Source organism: Microcaecilia unicolor, chromosome 7, assembly GCF_901765095.1.
Source record: "Microcaecilia unicolor chromosome 7, aMicUni1.1, whole genome shotgun sequence".
Taxonomy (NCBI): Eukaryota; Metazoa; Chordata; class Amphibia; order Gymnophiona; family Siphonopidae; genus Microcaecilia; species Microcaecilia unicolor.
The window spans coordinates 200,323,109-200,347,632 of NC_044037.1; the positions used below are offsets into that span (position 1 = coordinate 200,323,109).

Below are 24,524 nucleotides of genomic sequence, written 5' to 3' on the forward strand. Positions count from 1 at the left end.
ATGTACACATGCATCCTCCATTTTACAGTGGACAGCATGGATATACCTACATTTGTCTTAACTTTTCTTTAAAGATGATATAATTTCCAACTTATAAATGGAATTTTAATTGTATTATTGTGAACTGCCATGAAGTTACTCCATTAGCGGTATATCAAAATTAAATAAACTTGGAAAAACTCGTATATGGGAAAAACTTTCCCTTTCAGGTTTTGCATCAATTCAGAAGCATCACAGATTTTATGTTTCAATCATTTTTATTAAGTGAACATAATCAGCTGTAACATTTCACATTACATAAGCAAGTTCCATAACAGCAATTGGCATATCTTCACATTTTGTATTTTTATTGATATTAGTATTTCCCCCCCTAAACTACTCCCCCTCCCCTCCCTTTTTCCCTTATATATCCAATAACAAGCAGAGGTTACAGGAGCAGCAGCAACGGGGATTATAGGTTCAATATCTGGCTCCGGACCATTGGGGTCAAGGTGCATCACAGATTTTTAAAAATGCTCTTGGGAATTTGTAGGCTAAAGTGAATTATTTTTATTTCTCCACTGAGAAGTAAGTTCACCCTTCAATGCACTGGAGCAAACGCACCAGCCTCCATCGAGCTGGGACGGGACCCAACCATAATCAAATTATTAATATACAAAACTTAAAATTCAACAAACTTGTATTCACCCTCAACCTCCACCCAGCCAGCTCCCCTCCTCTTCTCCCAAGTTTGATGGGGCCCAAATTCACTTCCTCCAAACCCATTGCAATCAAAGTTCTACCAGTCACTTAGTAACTTGTTTACCCACATGTTTACTACTTCATTGCTCACAGGCATTTCAAAATTTATGAAACTCATCCACTTTTTCATAATTCATTCTCTATACCTAATTCAATGCCCCCATCATTTTCTCCCACTGTAGAGGGTTATTTCCAGTAGGTGGCTAAAGATAGCTGAACTACTGTGGCAATACACTGTACAAACTGGACCATTGCCTTTGTAATGCCAGGGCATGGCCTAGTGAGCAGCCAAATCTGCATATCTGGAACTTACACCACTTCACCCACCCAACTCATCACTGTAACCAGTATCCTTCAATTTGTGGACATGCCCATGAACTATGCTTAAAGGTGCCTTTACTCGCACAGCCCCTGCAGCAAGCCCCATCACCTGGACCAAAAATCTTCAATAAGTGTTCAGAGGTATAGTACCGTCGATAGAGCAGTTTGTATCCATTCTTCAACAAGTAATTGACCAATGTTCCTGAGCAATAGCAAGGATTTATTGAGCTCCACAAAATGACAGAGGGAGAGGGCACTAGCTTTTCAAACTAAATAGGCAGAGGACTTAGTGGATGGGAATGACATCTTGGATTGGGATATATGAGGGGTTACTGAATATATCCCAATCCAAGATGTCATTCCCGTCCACTAAGTCTTCTGCCTATTTAGTTTGAAAAGCTAGTGCCCTCTCCCTCTGTCATTTTGTGGAGCTCAATAAATCCTTGCTATTGCTCAATTTTTTTGGGCCTAGAGCTATTGCACTTTCAATGTGAGTGTTCTACCTTCAGCAAATCCCTTAAAGCTGTTGTTTAAACATCTAATATAATAAAACGCACCGTGAACGTTCTGAAGACAACGTTCTGTGAAGCCGGAAGCTTGAAGCCGGAAGCCTAAGTTCTCAGGACAACGTTCTGTGAAGCCGGAAGCTTGAAGCCGGAAGTCTGAAGCCTTGAAGCCTTGAAGCCTGAAGCCTGAAGCCTTGAAGCCATCTGACGTCACTCCCAGGCTGAGGCTGAAGGGTTCGGGGATTCGTGGTGTGAAGCCTCCCTTCAAGCCAGCCAGCCAGCCGTCTCTGCCCCGCCCTCGCGACAAAACAAACAAATCCGGAAGCGAAACGTCAGGGAAGGAGGCGGCGCTCCCGACGTCTAGCCTTCCCTTCGCTGTGTTCCGCCTTCAAAACAAGGCGGAACACAGCGAAGGGAAAGCTAGACGTCGGGAGCGCCGCCTCCTTCCCTGACGCTTCGCTGCACGAACCGCCACGGAGGTAAAGTTAAAAAGAATTAAAAAAAAAAAAAAGGGAGGCATGGATGCGAGGCATGGATGCGAAGGAGGGGGCATGGATGCGAAGGGGTGGGGGGGCATGGATGCGAGGGGGGGGCATGGATGCGAGGGGGGGGCATGGATGCGAGGCATGGATGCGAAGGGGGGGCATGGATGCGAAGGGGTGGGGGGGCATGGATGCGAGGGGGGGGCATGGATGCGAGGCATGGATGCGAAGGGGGGGGGGGAAGAAGAGGGCGGGCCAGGCTGGGACATGGGAGAGAGCGTAGCATGGATGCGAGGGGGGGGGGGGTCATGGAAGGGCGAGAGGGGACTTGCTGGAAAAGGATGAATGGAGGCGGCAGGGGACAGAGGAGCATGGATTACAGAGCAGGCCTCAGGCAGAGAGGGGAAATGCTGGATAGGGAAAAATGGAGGGGCCAGGTGACAGATGAGCATGGATGGGCATGGATTGGAAGGGCAGGACTCAGGGAGAAGGGAATTGCTGGATAGGGATGAATGGAGGGGACAGATGGGCATGGATGGATATGGATTGCAGGGCAGGCCTCAGGCAGAGAGGGGAAATGCTGGATAGGGAAAAATGGAGGGGCCAGTTGACAGAGGAGCATGGATGGGCATGGATTGGAAGGGCAGGACTCAGGGAGAGGGGAATTGCTGCATAGGGATGAATGGAGGGGACAGATGGGCATGGATGGATATGGATTGCAGGGCAGGCCTCAAGCAGAGAGGGGAAATGCTGGATAGGGATGAATGGAGGGGGCAGGTGACAGACAAACATGGATGGCCATGGATTGGGAGGGCAGGGCTCAGGGACAGAGGGGAATTGCTGGAAAAGGATGAATGGAGGGGGCAGGGGACAGATGGCCATGGATTGGGAGGGCACGGCTCACACTCTCTCTCTCATATACAATGTCTTTCTCACTCTCACACACTCTGTCTCACACTGTATCACATTCACTCTCTATGTGCCACACAGTCACTCACACACTCGCTTGGTCTCATACACTCACTCAAACAGAGAATCTGTGTCTCACACACACTCTCTCGCCCACACACACACACTCTCACTCACACTGTGTCTCACATACACACTTGCACACACTCTCATTCTCACACACACACTCTCTCACAAACACACTCACACCCAGACTCACGCTCTCTCTCACACAATCACACTTTCACTCCGACTCTCAAACAGTCACTCTCACATACACTCTCCCAAACATACACACTCCGAGGAAAACCTTGCTAGCGCCCGTTTCATTTGTGTCAGAAACGGGCCTTTTTTACTAGTAGTTCTATAACTGATAATACTGAAATCTATCAACATCTTCCAGTTGAAGCCTGTCTTGCAAGGCCTCAAACCCCAGCACCTCCCCCAAAACTCTCAGTCCGTTTATAGCCTAAGTATTAAAGGTATTGTCATCTTGTCCCAGCTGGAAACCCTTATCATACTTAATATAATATAACCCTTTCCCATTGCTAATCTTCTTCTCTACCCCTCTCCAAATTTGGAGGATTAGCTCAACAAATGGATGCACAATCTGAGATTCCAGCCCTTCTTGCCCTGCCACCCAGGACAAAGCCCACAAGGGGGGGGGGGGGGGGGGCTCAACTTTCACAGCCTGCTTCATATTATTTACCCACTGTTTACTTAAGGACAAACTCCACTCTAATATGGCTCTGAGCTGGACAGCCTCATAATAACATTGAAGGTTAGGAACCCCCATCCCCTCTTTCTCCTTGGCCAAATAAAGTATTCTCTGTGGAACCGTTGGGGGCCTCCTATTCCAAATGTAGTGAAATGCTTTGTGTTGCAATGCTCTGAAATTTCCCGAGGTGTTCAAACTGGGAGGATAGTAAATAGGTAGAGAAACCAGGGCAAGGCTAGCATTTTGACAGAATTAATCCTACCTGCCCATGATATTCCTTGCCAATTCCTTTTTTCAAGGACCTGTGCAACTTAACTCAGCAATTTGGTATAATTACAAGCATAAAGCTTGTTCAGTTCCACTGTGATCTGCAACCTCAAGTATCTGATTCCTCACTTAGCCCATCGGAATGAATATCACTGCTGCAATATTTGCTGTTGTTCCTGTGACAGGCGAAGGAGCAAAATTTCTGATTTATTATAATTAACTTTACACCCAGACAGCCTCCTATAATGCTCCACTTCCTCTGACATTGCCTCTAGGAACCCTGTGCCACTAGTCCCACAGCCAGCTCTCAAATTCAGCAAGCAGTAAAACCACTAATTTAGCTCTGGACAGTCCCGGAGCTCCACTCCTATACTGCCATCTGCTCTGATGATGTGACTTCTTCCAGGTTTTGTAAATTTTTCTCACTTAGTCCTGTTGCTTTTGTATAGCACTTTTTCCCTGTAATGTTTTAGATAGTTTATCAGTTGTTTTCAAGTTTCCTTTATTTCATCCGTTCAGCCAGTTTATTGAGAACCTTGGGCTCCTGGTCAGGATATTTTTGTCACTGAATCATTTCAGTTAATTTTGGCTATTTTTCTGGATGGTATGGCCCAGAAAAAAGCTCCTAGTCATTTTAAAAAGGGCACTTGGCGCAACAGGACCATATCCATCATGAAGACCCATAATTGGTGTCTGAAGTGCCTGGGGTCTTACCATGCTCCCTCTCATCTGTGTTTACAGCTGTCCAAGTGAGGTCCTCATAGTCATGAAAAACAGAGCAAATAAATATTTGGCACTAAAAAGTCCTGTCCATCGACTTCAGCATCAGTAGTACTTGTCTCCACGGGGTCCCACAGCTGCATCAGATGCTTGGGTTGCGTCTCCAAGGTCACTTGATTTATGTTGTTTGCATTGTAACTGTGTTTTATATATATTTACGGCTAGGTTTATTAAGGTATGTTAACACCGTTAACAGGCATTATTAGTAAATAGCTGCACTGGATAAAATGGGACCTGCAGTGTTAATACATGTTAGCTTGTGCTAATATTGGTAGAGCTTTTTAATAAATCTAGTCATTTCTATTTTATTAATTATAATTATATTATAATTTTCTTTAGTACTGTGGTTGTGTGTTGAATATCAAACATCATAGATTTGTATTCAAATATACTTTCATAGTATGTTTACTTTTTCTGGTAAACTTTTTTACTTGAATTGTCAACAACGCTGTATAGCATTTAAAATTCCTTTAAAACATTTAAGATTTCAGCAATGTTTTGATATTTTTCTCTTTTTTTTTTTTCTTCAAGATTGGAAGTAGTTCCAAAACCATGGAAAAAATCCTTTTTGTCAAACTACAGTTTTATACGTGAAAATTTACATTCAATAAATCCTACCATGGCAGCTGTTCTAGATCTATGGCATTGTTCTTTTGGGTAGGTATGAACTGAACCTAACATGTATTCTTCATCTTCCACCATGAAGGCATGATAAAAAGGAAATGATATAGGGGACCTTTTACTTAGCTGCGGTAAACACTAATGCGTGCTTACCACAGGTTAAAATCCACTACCGTGGGGCATGCTCAGGTAGTTTTTGGTAGAGTTGTACCAAGTAGCATATTTTACTCTTTGGCCAAATATAAATAATAACAAATATTATTCGGCTGAATACTGAATATGAATAATTGGCTTTGAGCTTTAACATAACAAGTCATAAAAGAAGCAACATGAAACCAGAGATCAAGCGTTATAGTAGGATTTAGCACAGTACAGCCCAAGATTATTTGTATTTGAATTTGAATCACTATTCGGCTGAATATGAATAATGTATTTGGGGCACTATTTGGGGCCATATTGAATCATAGAAACATAGAAACATGACGGCAGATAAAGGCCATATGACCCATCCAGTCTGCCCATCCTCTGTAACCCCCAATTCTACCTGTTCCTAAGCGATCCCCCATGCTTATCCCATGCCTTTTAAAATTCTGGAACAGTCCTCAACTCCACCACCTCCATCGGGAGGACATTCCACGCCTCCACCACCCTTTCTGTGAAATAATACTTCCTTAGGTTACTCGTAAGCCTATTCCCTCTTAACTTTGTCATATGCCCCCTCATTCCAGAGCTCTCCTTCATTTGAAAAAGGCTCTCTTCCTGTACATAAATGCCATTGAGATATTTAAATGTTTCTATCATGTCTCCTCTCTTCCAGCTTATACATGTTGAGGTTCATAAGCCTGTCCTATAATTTTTGAATCGAATATGAACATTTGGTACAGCCCTAGTTTTTGGATCTGGTGCGCAGTTCCCAGGTGCTAAAAAATATTTTTTATTTTTTTGCACTGGGGGCATGTTTGGGGGCAGAGAGTAGGCATGCCCAGCACTAATCAGCACAGCTATATTGTCGTACACTAATTGATTAGTGCGTGGTTTGCATCTAGAAAACAGATGTCAGTAAGGGCTCCCACGCTAATGGCCACATCTAATTGGGAAATTAGCATGAGGCTATTAATTGAGAAATAAAAAATTGTGTCCATTGTACAGCTGAAAACCCACATGCTAGTCATGGTGCAAGCTACCTTTTAGCACAGCTTAGTAAAAGGGCCCCATAATAATTTAAAAAAGGAACCTGTCACGTTTTCAAGGCAGAAACTAGATTCGTGAGCCCTTGGGCCACTGCCGAGGAGTGGCAGCGGCAGGCAAAATCACCCCACACCAGAGGCAAGGCATAACTCAGACAGAACCGCTAGACTTTACCTGCGCTTGACCGCCGTTCCCCAGGAGTTGAGCCCCTGGGTGTAGGCGGCCGGCAGGACTACCGGACAGGGCAGGCACTGGAACCCAACTAGGCTGAAGAGGGACTGAGGGTCAGAGGAGAAAAGGAATACACATAAACAGCAAGGCAGGAGACTGGGCTAGGACTCACAGACAGACAATACCACACAAGGCAGAAAAATGGACAAGCTAAAGGACAGGAACTGAAAGCTGCAAGCAGCCACTGAAACAGGGAAGAAGCACTGACAGACAAGAGACAGAACTGAAAGCTGCCAGGCAGCCACTGAACAAGAAACACAGCCAAACAGAAACTAAACACAAAAGACAAGCAAGGAACAAGACTAGGAAACAAACAATAACCCTAAGCTAAACTACACACAGACTAACTAGAATCAGACAAGGAACTAGAATAAAATCAAACTAGGCAGAAGTGCAACAAGCACCAACAAACCAGGGCCTTAGGCGATGCAAAGGCAAACTCAGAAGTTTCAAGGTGATTAATGAAGCCCATCAACAGCTGAGGCTCAGCTGCAGCAATCTCAAGGCAGCTACGGGTGCTGTTCAGGCACAAACAAGAAAGACAAGTCTGGCAACCTGGAACATCCGGACCGGACTGGGCTGAAGTCTGGAAAGTGTGACAGTTCATAGCAGCCACCAGGGGGCGAGGTGAGCACAGACAAGAAAATGATCTTTCCTGCCCGCTGCCGGTGTTGACTCTCCTGCGGCGCTACTTCAAAATGGCCGCTGAGACTTACAAGGGCGGCCTCCAAGACTTCAGCAGAAGTCTCGCGAGGCCACTGTTGGAAATCTCGGCGGCCATTTTTAAAGAGAGATCCGGCAGCGGGGGAGGGTCAGCGGCGGCAGCGGACAGGCAAGACTGGAGAATCTTTCCTGCCTGCCCTGAAGAATCCACTGGATAACCAGGGTGGTTGCCTTCTTCCGGTATGTACACTGGGACCTTGTAGCTCGGGGGAGGGAGGGAGTAGAGCCGGCTTGCCCTGAAGAACAACCAGCTTGCAAGATGGTAAAAAATTTAACAACTGGCTCTTGCGAGCCGGTGCGAGCCGGCTCCAGCACACCAGTGCCTGTAGGAATATATGGTTGGCTAGCATTTAGCATGCACTAAAAACTAGCTCACCTTAGTAACCAGGGCCCTTGATCTCTGATTTCACATTGTTTCTTTTATTATTTGTTATGTTAAAGCTCAGTGCCCATTATTCACATTTGGTATTCGTGTTTGGTCAAATAATAATTTTCATTATATATATTCAGCCGAATAGTAAAATATGCTATTCAGTACAGTTCTAGTATGGACTCTAATATGTTAGGAGATAAATACCAAAGTAAAGATAAGAAGAGAAGGGGGAATCAAGATGGCTGCCGCACCGGTTAGTTGTTGAGATGCTCTGTGAGACTTTGAGCTCAAGTTTTTTCCTGCTTTTGAAATGCCTCATTCTAAGCGCAAAGGGGTGTTGAGATTAGTTCCTGCACTTACCTCAACCTCCTCACCGGCCCAAACATCTCTGGAGCGTTTCTTCCCCGGTACTTCCAGGCTTCCACAGGGAGAGGATCCCATTGCGGGGGCGTCTGGAGAAGCGGACTCCCCGCCGGGAGAGGAAGTCTCTCTGTTTCCACCATCCGTCTCACTGATCCCTCCCAGCCCAGCGTTGAGGGCAGCCCTGGTGTGAAACCCTGTCGACCTTGGAGATGCATCGATAGGGGCGTCTAGTGAGGACCCAGGCATGCAACCGACGATTTGGGGCGCTGAGGGAAGTGCCTCTTCCACAGCGCAGACCTCGGAGGTGACCCTAAAAACGCTTAAGGTGATGTTGGACCAGATTACTATAACACTACAAAAGACGTCTGGTGATGTACTTAATCTTAATACTAAATTTGAAGAACTGCATAAAACTGTAGACTCTGTTAAAAATGATTTAACAACTCAAATTCAATCAATACAAAAAGAGGTGGATACTTTAAAAGATGTTAAAAGTGTGGTTGCTAAAGACTCTTTGGATATTAGATGTAAAATTGAACAAATTGAAAATTTCAACAGGCGCCTAAATCTCCGGTTCCTGAATTTTCCCATAGTAGCGGGGGAAACTCTGACAGATACCTTTCAGAAATATATGATAGAAAATTTCCTCCGGAGGCAATACCCCGCTAAATAAAATATATTCAATTCCTAGGTCTAGAAGTGGAGAATATGGCTCTGATAAAGATATTCCGGACTTACAAAATATTTCTGATATTCTGGAACAATCCTCGGATATTATAATGAACAGAGCTACAATGATAGTATCAATGGTTTTTGAGCAGGATAATAATACCATCTTGAGGCTTTATTTTAAAAATCTTAAAGCTCAATTTTATGGCTCCAAGGTCTGGATTTACCAAGACATCACTAAGTTGACTCAACAAAAAAGGAAACAGTTTTTTGCTATGAAACAGAAAACAATAGATATAGGAGCCTCCTTTTTTCTCGCATATCCATGCAAGTGTATAGTTAAACTTGGTCAAACAAAATACACTTTCTTTTCACCGGATCAACTTAAATTGTTTTTGGAATTGAAACAAGTGAAATGAAATATAACCTGGAATAATGCAGCTTTTTCTTATAAATTTGATACTTTTTCTTGTATTACTTCTCTAACTCTTTTTCCCCCCGCACATGATTTGTGGTCTAAGAAAGGTTTTAATTTACTATGATTGACTGTATAAACACCGTAATTATTAATTCTGTAAGATTAATGATGATAAATAAGATATGGAAAGTGTTTGGAATACCTTTATTATTATTTTGACCCTGTATTTCTGAACAAGGTTATCCTTGAGTATTGTAATTAAAATTATAAATAAAGAATTAAAAAAAAAAGATAAGAAGAGAAGAATTTATACAAGTTTTGAAAAAATACATTTTTGTGATTTTTGCAGGAATTTACGTTTGCTTGATGTTGAAGAATTCCATTGTCGGGAGGAGTCAATGGAGCTTTCCGTCTTTCAGAATATTGCCATGAAACATATTGACAGTGCCAAAGAAAAACTACTCAAAAAGTATGGGCAAATGCTAGTTAAATTTTAACCAGACGATATTTAAAACTATTCAACTGGCCAGGAATGGCTTCTGACCAGTTAAATAACCTTAAGCTGGCTAAGTGCTAATATTCAGCACAAGATAGCCAGCTATTTCAGCTGAATATTACCACTTAGCAGCTAGCCCAGTCACAGGCTATGTCGTGCAACATAGCTGGTTAGCGCCAGTGACCAGCTAAGTATAGTGGCCAGATTAAATATCAGGCCTATCTTTGGACTCTATAACTTAGCGGGCCAGCTGATGAATATCGGCTTAACTGGCTATGTTTTTAGAGGCCAAAAAACCCTAGAAATTCAATGCTGGTCACTGGATATGGCCCCAACATTGAAGTTTGGGGTTTGTCGCTGTGGTCTGAGTATCTGTACTGAAATGTTTAAGAAATTCGTAGAGTAGCAGGGCTACATATGATAACTGCACAAAAGTGGCTAAATTGAAATGCTCTGCTATCTGTTTGTAATGCTGCTATGAATTGTTTTTGTTAGTGTTATAATATCATAGCATTATTTATTATATATCTTCTGGAAGCAAAGACATCTTTTTTTTTTTTAGGTGTGGAGAGGGGTCAGAGGGTGTACTGCTAAGGATGCTCTAAAGGAGGCAGGGCTTGGTACAGATACATTTTCATGATTGGGTGGCGGTGCGGAGAGGAGGGCCAGGCCTTACAAACTGTCCCACCAGGGAGTTTTAAAACTAAGGGTGTGGAAGGGAGGAGGAAGCTTTCCTTGTTGAAATGACTGAGCCTTTTAAAAGATGGTGGGCTCAAGATTATTTTATGTAGCTGTGGTTGGAAAATTGTAAAGTTCTTAGCTTCAATACACAGTATACAGGTACTGCTGTTTAGTAAATCTCACTGTAATTTTTCAGTGGTATATAGGCACCTAAATATTTATTTTCCTCTATTTCGGCTATTTTGGCACTGAGATTCTTTAGCATTTAAATGAGTTATGTGATAATTTTTCAATATAGTGTAATCTACTGGGTTGAAATTCAAAGTGATTTAACCAGTCAGAAACAGCTTCTGGGCGGTTAAATTGCCTGTTCAGGGCTAACGGCTAATTTTCAGCGGCACATAACCGGTCAGCATCAAACTGAAAACTGTCTATTTGGGGTGGGGATGGTGGGGGGGGGGGGGAGGTTCTGGTGCAGAGTTGGTACTTGTACGGTTAAATGCCAATATTCAGCACTTAACAGGCCAAGGTCACAGCTTAAATTGAACTACATAAAAGTCAAACTTATCCTTATGTGGTGCCCCATAGCAATTAAGTACTGAATATTATACTTATCCAGCTATGCATTAGCCAGCTCCACAAACCCAGAAATTGAATCCTAGAGCCTGGACTTGGCCTGGCATTGAATTTTTGGTTTTAATGCCGGTGGCAGTCACCAAAAGGCTGATCACCGCTGGCTGAATATGAGGCCTTACATTTATAAATTTTCCCAAGTGACATCTGATTAATAAATGTTGCCTTACCTGAGGAAAAGAAGCTTACATATTCATTTGTACTCCAGAGCCATAGTCAGACCACGATTTGGGAGGGGGCATAAGCCCAAAGTGTGAGGGGAGCACATTTTGCCCTGCCTCCCCACCGTTTTCAATCCCCCCCACTATAACCCACATACCTGGGTTGGTGGGGGTCCCCAAGCCCTGTCAACAGAAACGTTCCTGCGGCGATATTTATTGCCGCGCTTCCTGCCCTCTTTCCCACCCTGGCACACATGCTTATTTTTAGTGAAATTGAAAATGCATGAAGCTTGCGCATACTCAATTTCACTAAAAATGAGCATGCATACGGGGGGAGGTGGAAAGCAGGGCACGCAGTGTGGCGACAAATATCGCCGCAGGAAAGCTTCTGCTGACAGGGCTTGGGGACCCCCACCAACAAACCTGCAGACCTTGGGGAGCCCTGAACCCAAATTGGGGGGCCTAGGTCCCCAAGGTCCCCCGTGGCTATTCCACTGTTGCACTGACATCCTGAAAAAGCAGGGCAGTTTTGGGGTTATAACCCCCATATCAAAACTTAATGGCGTTTAAAATTTAACATGAAGTGAAACTGAATTGAGCAACTAGCTTGTTACTCTGTAAGAACAGTATGTAGGTAAAATAGTAATCTGCTTTTACTATTGTACTGTGCAATGTTCAGAAAGTAGACACAGGCCATTTGAACATACTTGAGAAACGGAACAGTTGAACCTTCCATTTGTTAATCTTACCTACAATTTATTGTCTTTAAGGTGGTTTCCAGAAGTGCAAAATATCTATTACCAAGGTAATAAACGGAAGCTAATACCTAGTAATACCAACAGTGCCAGACTAACATCTTTCTTCAACTGTGCTGCTACATTAATGAATGAACAACTCCAGAGTTTAACCTTGCTTTCTATGCAGGATTATACTGATTTAATAGTGCAGCCTCCAGTAAGTAAGATTTAGTACCAAAATGGTGTCTCAATGTATGTTTCAATTTGTATTTATATATACTGTGTCATATCATTTTATATCAGAATGGGCCTATTTGTTAAGTTGCTTTAGCTGCTAATGTAGCAGCTAACGGGCACCAACAGTTTATGTGGCATGTTACGAGTTAGCTTGTAGTATTGAATGAAAGGATAAATCTGTCTGCTGTTTGATGATTAGGAGATGTGTTAGTTTTAAGGAGTTTTAAAAATGTAATGTATGTGATTGCTAATTTAATTGTTTATATTTTTGAGATTAATCTATTCCTCCAGTAAATATGAGAGGGTAACACCACTATACCTTGAATCTCACTGGTTACCTATGGAAACTAGAATTTTGTTCAAGCTCTACTGTATAATTTTTAAAATTATTCAGGGCTCAGTGCCATACTTTAATTTCTTCTGCTTGCTCATCTTCAAAACACCTGATTCGAAATCAGTGCTAACTGCTAATGTCACTAAAATTAGGGAAAGGAATTTGATATACCATAGCTCAGTAACACTATCAATAACTGTCCTAATAACTGCCTTCACTCTGTCCAGAAAGTTTCAATAAATTGCCTCGTATTTCAAGACTCTTCTCCTTACCCCATTTGACCTCTTCCTGCGCCACTTGGGAGTGCAGGTATCATAGGTTAAGGACCTCTATTAGGCTATTGTACTTTCCTTTCTTACCTTTATAATAATTTAGTATAAACCACCTTGTCATGTCCTTGACTAAGGATGAAAAGTGGTATAGCAAAAATGCAACTGTGCTAAATTTAAACCACCTATACCTAGTAGAACCACTAGAAGCATCTATATAGGACAGTAGAAACACTTGACTGTATTGATCTAAAAATCAAGTGAATCAAACTTAGGGGAAAAATGATCAAGCCTCATTAAGGCAATAGCCCACATTATTTGCCCCTTAACAGGACTTAAAGGGCACTAACACAGGTTGTCCTCACTTGAATTTAAGGGCTCTGTTCTTTCCTGGTTTTCTTCTTATCTCTCCCAGCGTATGTTTAGTGTATACTCTAGTGGATCCTCCTCTACTTCTATCCCACTGTCAGTTGGTGTACCTCAAGGATCTGTCCTGGGACCTCTTCTTTTCTCCATCTATACTTCTTCCCTTGGTACTCTGATCTCATCCCATGGTTTTCAGTATCATCTTTACGCTGATGACTCCCAGATCTACCTCTCCACACCAGAAATCTCAGCCGAAATCCAGGCCAAATTATCAGCCTGCCTGTCTGACATTGCTGCCTGGATGTCTCAGCGCCATCTGAAACTAAACATGACCAAGACTGAGGTTCTTATCTTTCCCCCTAAACCAACCTCTCCTCCTCCCCCATTCTCTATTTCTGTGGATAACACTCTCATCCTTCCTGTCTCATCAGCTCGTAACCTTGGGGTCATCTTCGACTCGTCCCTGTCCTTCTCTGCACATATTCAGCAGACTGCTAAAACTTGTCGTTTCTTTCTCTATAATATCAGCAAAATTCACCCTTTCCTTTCTGAGCACACTACTAGAACCCTCATCCACACTCTTATCACCTCTCGCTTAGACTATTGCAACTTGCTTCTCACAGGTCTCCCACTTAGCCATCTCTCTCCTCTTCAATCTGTTCAAAATTCTGCTGCACGACTAATATTCTGCCAGTGTCGTTATGCTCATATTAGCCCTCTCCTCAAGTCACTTCACTGGCTTCCTAACCATTTCCACATACAGTTCAAACTCCTCTTATTGACCTATAAGTGCATTCACTCTGCTGCTCCTCAGTACCTCTCCACTCTCATCTCTCCCTACATTCCTCCCCGGGAACTCCGTTCACTGGGTAAATCTCTCTAAAACTGCACCCTTCTCCTCCACTGCTAACTCCAGACTCAGTTCCTTTTATCTTGATGCACCATATGCCTGGAATAGACTTCCTGAGCAGGTACATCAAGTTCCATCTCTGGCCGTCTTCAAATCTAAGCTAAAAGCCCACCTTTTTGATGCTGCTTTTAACTCCTAAACCTTATTCACTTGTTCAGAACCTTTATTTTATCACCCTCACTTTAATATTCCCTTATCTCTTGTTTGTCCTGTTTGTCTGTCCTAATTAGATTGTAAGCTCTGTTGAGCAGGGACTGTCTTTTCATGTTCAAGTGTACAGCGCTGCGTACGTCTAGTAGCGCTTTAGAAATGATAAGTAGTAATAGTAGTTGTCCTAATAAAGTGTTATCTAAGTCAGCATGGTTAACAGTAATGAGAAGAAAAACATGCAAATGTATGTAAAGCAGCTCATTACTAAGTAAATGTTATATTGTGGCTTGTGGGATGCACACTTCAAGCCGCAGTATAGCTGGTAAAATAATCCCAGTTAAAAGCTAGGGTTATATATGTGTTCTCATAGTATAATGGGAAGTACATGTTTATTCTCTGTGGACAAGCAGACTGCTTATTCTCTCACATGTGGGTCGACGTCAACGTTGTCCTGGGAATCGGCATTTTGCAAAAGCAAAAAAATAGACAAACTTCCCAGAATCTTCTGGCGTGCATGCTGACTTCCCCCCCCCCCCCACCCTGTCGTGTGAGCATGTATCCTCAGTTTTCTTTTTTCCGTGATGAGGTGCGGCAGGTTTTTTCTGTGTTCCTCATTGAGGCCCGGGAAAGAGTCTTCTATTTTCGCGAGTTTATTCGCCCTTTTTTCTTGTTTTGTGTAAAAAAAGAAGTTTTTCCCTTAGTTTTTAATTCTTAGTCACTTTTTGTCCTGACTTTTAAGTTTTATTTGTTTTTTCGATGCGGCCTTTAGGCCGTGTGGTCAGGTTTATTCTCTTTTTTGTGTGCCCTTCTATTTTTGGCATAATCATGTCTTTTGATTTCGCCGAGGCCGTTTTTCCTTCCATGTCATCGAGGACACCTAGTGGCTTCAAACGTTGTACTTGGTGCAACTGGACCATCTCAGGTACCAATACCCATGCCTGGTGTATCCAGTACCTTGGGCCCGACCACAGCCCAGCTGCTTGTAGTCTGTGTCTTCGTATGAATAAACAGACCCAAGTGGCTTGAGAAGCCCAACGAGAAAAACTTTTTGGAGCTTGGTCCGGTCCTTCAATGTCGGCATCGAGGGAGCAGAGGTAATGGCTGCTGAGAGACCAACTCGCGCTGGGAGCAGTGAGGCATTGAGTGGGTCTCTACCTGCATCGAGGCCTCCTGCTATGCATCGTCGGACCTGCCCCGAGGAGATGTGAGGATTCCACGTTGTTCTGTTCAGTACTGAGGAGTCTTGATGACAGGCATCGAGCGAAGGTGAAGAAGCCCCGTCATCGATCTCCTTCTACACACGGTGACGGGAGCTCCGGGGCATCGAGGGATTCGGCACCCGGGAAGCGTCGGCGCCGAGAGGATCGCTCTCCCTCTATATGGGATGTACCGATGCGCCAGTCTCCTAGCAGCCCGATGCCTGCGCCTAAGCCTCAGCAGATTTTGTCACCGGTTGTTCCACCGACTCTACAGCCTTCTCCGATGGCGGCTCTCGACAAGCGCATCTGGGGCCTGCTTCCAGTGCTTCTGGAAGGACTGCTGCAGCAGTCTGCTTCGGTGTCAGGGGTGCTTGCACCTTCCATACTGTCTGCTGCAGCGGCGTCTGGCCCTTCACCTATGTTTGCGGTGAGGTCCCCGTCCTCAGTGCCACTTGCGGCACCAGTGTTAGCTACTACCCAGGTTGACTCCCTTTTGACGTCGGTGGAGGAAGCTTCGCCATAGTCCAGGCGGGCGTCGGCCTCTCGACATTGCCATCGAGGACATCGATCCACGGCGTCCAGGCAGGCTCAGTCTCTGAGTGCCCTGAGAGAGGTCTTATCCGTTACTGAAGAGGAGTGTTCGTGGGAGTCAGAGGAAGTGTTATGATCGTGGTCAGAACCCCTCTCAAACTTACCTTTTTCCTGGGGGTCAGCTTCTTAGCTGGCTTCTGTTTCTTTTGTCTGTCCTTTCTGAGCTAGCTCTCTGTCTCTATGCTGGCAGCTTCCAGCAGCTTGACTCTAATTGCTTCAGTATACTGCAGCTGTGTGGGTGGACTGAGTTAGTACTACCTCTCTTTGGGTGTACTGGCTTCAAGTGCTTCACGGTGCTGCATTGGTGTGGGTTGGGCCTCTCTGGGTTTCAGTGTGCTGTATGCCCGGGTCTAGGGAGTGTGACATCATCTGGGAGGGCCTTGATAAGGAAGTGGTGTTCTTTCCTTCAGGGCCTTTTGCAAGGTTTGCTTGAGGTAGGGTGGTGCAGTGTGCACTTCTGACTTTGTGTCTAGTTTCCCTGCTTGCTTTTGCTAAAGGTCCAGGTTAGTGTTAGTGCAGTGTGCACTTTGATTCGTGTTTAGCTTCCCTGCTTGTTTCCTTGTGTCTCCCCTGCTCCCCTGTTAGTTCTGTTACTAGCACTTCTGTAGGTTTAGTGCTTGGTTAGTTTAGTGCTGTGGGGCACAGCTGTAGCTTGGTGTTTAGGAAGCACCTTTGCTAGTTTTTGTGTTTTTTTCTTCCTTGTTTTTCCCTTGTGGCTCCCCGGTGTCCCTTTTAGTGCTAGGAGCACTTCTGGTTGTTTGGTGCATAGGAGCACCTTAGTTTAGAGTTGTAGAGCTCTGCTTGTAGCTTGGTGCTTAGTAGCACCTGTGTTAGCTTTGTGTTTAGTTCCCTGCTCTGTTAGTTTAGGGCTTAGGAAGTCCCTTTGTTGAGCAGGGCTTAGGAGCTCCTGTTAGTTTAGGGCTTAGGAAGTCCCTTTGTTGTGCAGGGCTTAGGAGCACCCCTAGGATATGGCTTAGGTTTGTCAATGTAAGGCTTAGGAGCATTTCAGGTAGTTGAGTACCTGGAGCACTCCTGCTTCAGCTTGTTCTAGTCCTGATCCCTGTGTCATCCGGTATCCAGTAAGTCCTGCCGGCCACTCGAACCCAGGGGCTCAACCCTTGGGGGGCAGTGGCTAAGTGCAGGTGAAGCTGTACGGACCAATCCAGTGTGCTCCAGTCCAGTGTGCTCCAGTCCAGTGTGCTCCAGTCCTGTGTTCCGGTCCGGTGTTCCAGTCCTGTGTCCTCCAGTCCGGGGGATTCCAGTCCAGTGTTCCAGTCCTGTGTCCTCCAGTCCGGGGGATTCCAGTCCGTGTGTTCCGGCTCGCTGGGTGGTGCCTGCAGTCCCTGCCGGTGCCGGTGTGCTTGCCCAGCGTTGGTTGGTGGGTTTTGCCTGTGCTTTCGCTCCTCGTCAGCAGCCCAAGGGCTCACGTTTGCTCCAGAGCCCCGCCCCGCGGGCTCTGAATCTGAGAACCTGACAGGAAGATCCCAGATACTTTTCTTCTGATGAGTCATATGGGATTCCCTCTGAACCTTCCCCTCCACCTGAAAGGAGTCTGTCTCCTCTGGAGAGTCTGTCCTTTACTTCCTTTGTCCGGGAAATGGCTACGGCTATTCCTTTCCCTATGGAGTTTGAGGATGAGCCCAGGGCTGAAATGCTTGAGGTCCTTGACTATCCTTCTCCACCTAGGGAGGCTGTGACGGCTCCTCTACGTAAGGTACTGAAGGAAGTCCTTATGCGGAACTGACCGTTCCCTCTGTCTGGCCCCGTGATCCCGAAGAAAACTGATTCCCAATATCAGATCCACGGTGAACCTGGTTTGATGAGGTTTCAGTTACCCCATAATTCCAAGTTGGTGGACTCCACCCTGAAAAGAACCAAGAGTACTAGAGACTATGCCTCGGCGCCCCCAGGCAGAGAAGCTAGGACATTGGATTCTTTTGGGAGGAAGACGTATCAGGCTGCTATGCTCGTCGCCTGAATCCAGTCTTACCAGCTCTTCACAAGCGTCCACTTGTGGAACTCAGTGAGGCAACTGTCTAGCTTGGTTGATGCCCTCCCTCTGGAGCAGGCCAAGCCTTTTCACCAGGTGATCAGGCAGCAGAAGGCGTGCCGTAAATTCCTGGCCAGGGGCATTTACGACTCTTGATGTGGCATCCAGAATCGCTGCTCAAGGTGTAGTGATGCGCAGACTCTCATGGCTGCATGTCTCTGACCTGGATCATTCGGTCCAGCAGTGGATGGTGGATGTACCTTGCTGGGGGGACAACCTTTTTGGTGAAAAAGTAGAGGATCTTGTTGACCAGATCAAGAAGCATAATGATGCAACGGATTCTCTCTCCTGCCGGGCGTCTTCTGCTACTACCTCCTCAACTAGGAGGTATTTTTTTTTGGGGGGGGGGGGGGAAGCAGAGTGTTCCCTATTCCTATGCTAGGCGTAGGTACACTCTGGCTTCTCGACAGCCTACCCAGGCTCAGCCCCAGCGTGCTCATTCTCATCAACAGCGTGTGCCTAAGGTCCCTGCTGCTCCCCAGCAAAAGCAGGGGAAGAGCTTTTGACTGGCTCCAGTTCAGCATAGCTGCTGTAACAGTGTCTGTATTGGATGACTTGCCAGTTGGGGAGAGGTTAATGTTTTTTCACCAAAGGTGGCCTCTCTTAACCTCTGACCGGTGGGTTCTTCAAATACTCTGGTTAGGATACACCCTCAAAGAAGGTGCTCTGGAGTCTATGTGAATGACTATTCAAGTGCTAGAGTTATTGGGGTTCGTAATAAATTACTCCAAGTCCCATCTCAATCCTGCCCAAAAATTGGAATTGTATTAATTTATTTATTTGTTGCATTTGTATCCCACATTTTCCCACCTATTTGCAGGCTCAATGTGGCTTATAATGTTCCATTATGGCATTCGCCATTCCAGAGTAGAAGATAACAATTGGTGTTGGATAGAAAACATGGATGACATAAAAGAATTAAGCAAAACAGATATAGGCAGAAAATAGTTCAGAATAAAAGGTAAAGTGGTGATGTGTTACATTTACAATTATTGATCGTTGTGGTAAGCCTTGTTGAAGAGAGAGGTTTTCAGAGATTTACGAAAGTTAATTAGTTCGTAAATTGTTTTTAGGTTAAGCGGCAGTGCATTCCACAGCTGCGTACTCATGTAGGAAAAGCTGGACGCATGTGTTAATCTGTATCTTAGACCTTTACAGCTGGGGAAGTGAAGATTAAGGAATGTGCGTGTCGTGTTCTCGAGGACCTTGGCATTCTGTCAGGCTTCTTCCCCGGGAGCACTGGGTTCATGAGTCCTTGGACCACTACCGTGGAGCGGCAGTGGCAGGCAAGGTCACCTTCAAGGTAGAGACGAGGCAAGACTGGACTGGAACCCCGGACTGGAGTTCTGCACAGGAATACACAGGACTGGAATGCACCGGACGGGTGCGCACTGGAGTGCAGCCCGCTGGACCGGGGGACACTGGAGTGGAGCCCACTGGACTGGAACACGCTGGAGTGGAGCCCGCTGGATTGGAACACACTGGAGTGGAGCCCACTGGACTGGAACACACTGGAGCGGAACCCACTGGACTGGAACCCATGGGACCGGAACCCGCTGGACTGGAACCCACGGGACCTAGGCTTCACATACGCTTAGCCACCGTTCCCCGAGGGTTGAGCCCTCAGGTTCGGGCAGCCGGCAGGGCTTACAGGAAAACCGGAACTGGAACTTGCAAGCAGGAACAACAGGAATCAGGATACAGAAGTGCCCCCAGGCACCTAGGTGAAAGCAAGGCAGACAGGCAGGGAATGTCCGGGTTCCGGCAGTAGGCAGGTTCAAAGCAAGTCTCAGGGCAGGCGGCTAGCAAAGCAGTAGTCAGGGTCAAAGCAAAGTCTCTGGGCAGGCAGCTAGCAAAGCAGTAGTCAGGTTCAAAGCAAAGTCTCTGGGCAGGCAGCTAGCAAAGCAGTAGTCAGGTTCAAAGCAAGTCTCTGGGCAGGCGGCTAGCAAAGCAGTAGTCAGGTTCAAAGCAAGTCTCTGGGCGGGTGGCTAGCAAAGCTGTAGTCAGGTTCAAAGCAATGGTCAGGTCAAGGAGCAAGACTATGGCTGGAGCTCCAGTATCAAGGAGTACTGGCAACAGACAGAACAAGGGCTGAAGCTCCAGAAGCAAAAGAAAACACACACGGGAAAACCAGAAAGCTAAACACAAGAAGACTAGTAAACTGTACACAAGCTAACAGGAAAGCTATGCCCAAGCTAACCAGTCATACACTAGAAACACACACTAAGTAAACACAGGAGATCTAGTAAAGCTGTACACAGACTAACAAGCAAAGCTGTGCCCAAGCTAACTAGTCATACACTAGGAACTCACACTGAGCAAACACAGGAGAACTAGTAAAGCTGTACACAGGCTAACAAGCAAAGCTGTGCCCAAGCTAACTAGTCATACACTAGGAACTCACACTGAGCAAACACAGGAGAACTAGTAAAGCTGTACACAGGCTAACAAGCAAAGCTGTGCTCAAGCTAACTAGTCATACGCTAGGAACTCACACTGAACTGGACAATGTAGCAGTGCACAGAGCACTTAAACATACCAGGGACCTTAGACGATGCAAAGGCAAAGGCTGCAGTGACTAAGTGCTTAATAAAGCCCTTCAACCCCAGGGCCGCCGAGAGACTGGGCCAGGCCCGGGACAGGGCCACCCTCGGCCCCCCCCCCACCAGAGGTTGCCGGGCCCTCTCGCCACCCCCGGGCCCTCTGCACTGACCTTAAGCGCCTCACCTTCGAAAGCGCAGCAACAAGCAGCGGCAGACCACTCCTTCCTTCTGTTTCCCACCCTTGCGGAAGTTACGTCAGGTGAGGGCGGGACACGGAAGGAAGGAGTGGTCTGCCGCTGCTTGCTGCGCTTTCGGTGAGGCGCTTAAGTTCAATGCCAGGGAGCGACGGAGGGCGTGCGGGCCAGACTGCGGCGCTGGGCCCCCCCTGGAGGCCTAGGCCCATGGAATTTTGTCCCCCCTGTCCCCCCCCTCTCGGCGGCCCTGTTCAACCCCAGAGGCGCAGCTGCAGCAATCTCTAAGTAACTACGGAGGCTGTTCAGGCACAAACCACAGAGCAGGCAGAAAGCACAGGGAAACACAGAGGCTTCCCACACCCAGGTGTAGTGTAGTGAAGCAATTAGAGTCATGCTGCTGGATGCAGCCAGCACAGAGAGTCAGAGCTAGCTCAGAAAGGACAGACAGAAGAAACAGGAGCCAGCTAGGAAGCTGACCCCCAGGAACAAGGTAAGTCTGAGGGTGGTCACGGCCACAGACGTGACAGTGCGAGATGATCTTTTAGCGTTCCTGGGTAGCAAGTCAACCAGGTCTAGCATGTAGGCATCTCCGTGAATGATTTTATGAACTAGAGTGCAAACCTTGAACGCGATACGTTCTTTAAGTGGAAGCCAGTGTAACTTTTCTCTTAGGGGTTTTGCACTTTCGTATTTTGTTTTTCCAAATATAAGTCTGGCTGCAGTGTTCTGGGCTGTTTGAAGTTTCTTGATGATTTGCTCTTTACAACCAGCGTAAAGTGCAATGCAGTAATCTAGGTGACTCAGCACCATTGACTGTACTAGATTGCGAAAGATGTTCCTTGGGAAGAAAGGTCTTACTCTTTTAAGTTTCCACATCAAATGGAAAATCTTCTTGGTTGTATTTTTCACATGACTTTCAAGTGTAAGATTTCAATCAATGGTTACTCCAAGAAATTTCAGGGTGTCTGAAATGGGAAGGGAGAAGTTTGGCGTGGTTATGGTGGTGAATTTGCTTGTGTTATGTTGTGAAGTAAGTATAAGACATTGTGTTTTTTCTGCATTAAGTTTCAATTGAAATGCATCCGCCCACGAATGCATGATTTGGAAGCTTTGGATGATGTCATTGGTGATTTCCTTTAAATCATGTTTGAACGGGATGTAGATCGTGATGTCATCTGCGTATATGTATGGATTGAGGTTTCGATTGGATAGTAGCCTGGCCAAGGGTGTCATCATTAGGTTGAAGAGAGTCGGCGAGAGGGGAGATCCTTGAGGGACTCCACATTCTGGTATCCATGGGGCTGATGTAGTCGAGTTAGATTTCACTTGGTATGAACTTGTGGTCAGGAAGCCTCTAAACCAATTAAGAATGTTACCTCCAACTCCGAAGTATTCTAGAGAATTCATTGGAGCACTGCTGGACACGAAGACAGCTCGGGCTTATCTTCCCAAGACAAGGGCAGACAATCTTCTGTCCCTGGTGTCCACAGTTTGAGCGTCTCAGCAGATCATTGCTCGGCAGATGTTGAGACTTCTGGGCCACATGGCCTCCACAGTTCATGTAACTCCCATGGCACATCTACATATGAGATAAGCTCAATGGACCCTAGCTTCCCAGTGGTATCAGTCTACGGGGAATCTGGAGGATGTTATCCAACTGTCCGCTGAATTTCAAAATTCTCTTCAGTGGTGGGCAATCTGGTCCAGTTTGACCGTGGGACGAACATTCCAAATTCCTCAGCCACAAAAAGTGCTGACTACGGATGCATCCCTCCTAGGGTGGGGAGCTTATGTAGATGGGCTACACACTCAAGGAGCCTGGTCCTTCCGGGAAACAGCTCTTCAAATCAACCTCCTGGAATTACGAGCAATCTGGAACGCTCTAAAGGCTTTCAGAGATCGGCTGTCCAACCAAATCATCTTGATTCAAACAGACAATCAGGTTGCAATGAATTACACCAACAAGCAGGGGGGCACCGGATCTCGCCCTCTGTGTCAGGAAGCTGTTCAGATGTGGCTTTGGGCATGCTGACAGGGCATGTTTCTTCAGGCCACTTATCTGGCAGGTGTAAACCACAGTCTGGCCGATAGGCTGAGCAGGGTAATGCAGCCTCATGAGTGGTCACTAGACATGGGCATAGTCTGCAAGACCTTCCGAGTGTGGGGCACTTTTTGCCACTCAGATCAATCACAAGGTCCCTCAGTTCTGTTCCAGGCTTCAGGCCCACGACAGACTAGCGTCAGACGCCTTTCTCCTACATTGGGGAACATGCCTTCTGTATGTGTATCCTCCCATTCCTCTAGTAGAGAAGACTTTTCTGAAACTCAAGCAAGACCAAAGAACCATGATCCTGATAGCACCCTTCTGGCCGCATCAGATTTGGTTCCCTCTTCTTCTGGAGTTGTCCTCCAAGGAACCGTGGAGATTGGAGTGTTTTCCAACTCTCATCACTCAGAACAAGGGGTCGCTTCTACATCCCAACCTCCAGTCTCTGGCTCTCACGGCCTGGATGTTGAGACCTTAGAGTTTGCTTCCTTGGGTCTTTCAGAGGGTGTCTCCCGCGTGTTGCTTGCTTCCAGGAAAGATTCCACAAAGAGGTGTTACTTTTTCAAATGGAGGAGGTTTGCCATCTGGTGTGACAGCAAGGCCCTAGATCCAAAATCTTGTCCTACACAGACCCTGCTTGAATACTTTCTACACTTGTCAGAGTCTGGTCTCAAGACCAACTCCGTAAGGGTTCACCTCAGTGCAATTAGTGCTTATCATCGGCGTGTAGAGGGTAAGCCTATCTCTGGACAGCCTTTAGTTGTTCACTTCATGAGAGGTTTGCTTTTGTCAAAGCCCCCTGTCAATCCTCCACCAGTGTCATTGGATCTCAACATCGTTCTCACCCAGCTGATGAAAGCTCCTTTTGAGCCACTGAATTCCTGCCATCTGAAGTACTTGACCTGGAAGGTCATTTTCTTGGTGGCTGTTACTTCAGCTTGTAGGGTCAGAGAGCTTCAGGCCTTAGTAGTGGATGCATCTTATACTAAGTTTCATCATAATAGAGTAGTCCTCCGCACACACCCTAAGTTCCTGCCAAAGGTGGTGTCGGAAGTTCCATCTGAACCAGTCGATTGTCTTGCCAACATTTTTTCCCTGACCTCATGCCCATCCTGGCGAAAGTAGTTTGCACACCTTGGACTGCGAGAGAGCATTGGCCTTTCACATGGAGCGGAGGAAACCCTTCGGACAGTCCGCCCAGTTGTTTGTTTCTTTCGATCCCAACAGGAGGGGAGTCACCATCGGAAAACGCACAATCTCCAATTGATTAGCATATTGCATTTCCTTCACTTATGCCCAAGCTGGGCTGATTCTAGAGGGCCATGTCACGGCTCATAATGTTAGAGCCATGGCTGCGTCAGTGGCTCACTTGAAGTCAGCCTCCATTGAAGAAATTTGCAAGGCTGCAACATGGTCATCAGTCCACACATTCACATCTCACTACTGCCTTCAGCAAGATACCTGATGTGACAGTCGGTTCGGGCAGTCGGTGCTGCAGAATCTGTTTGGGGTTTAGAATCCAACTCCACCCCCCTAGGCCCATTTTTATTCTGTTCCAGGCTGCACTCTCAGTTAGT

At 46.0% G+C, this 24,524-nt stretch overlaps 1 protein-coding gene across 1 annotated transcript in view; it reads left to right on the forward strand.

The window, feature by feature from the left end:
* The window catches only part of DNAH7 (dynein axonemal heavy chain 7), a 525,690-nt gene that overhangs the window by 32,234 nt on the left and 468,932 nt on the right, over window positions 1–24,524 (forward strand). Inside the window, 3 exon segments of the mRNA XM_030210108.1 lie at window positions 5,295–5,420; window positions 9,699–9,818; window positions 12,091–12,274. Of these exon segments, the coding sequence (XP_030065968.1) occupies window positions 5,295–5,420; window positions 9,699–9,818; window positions 12,091–12,274 (430 nt within the window).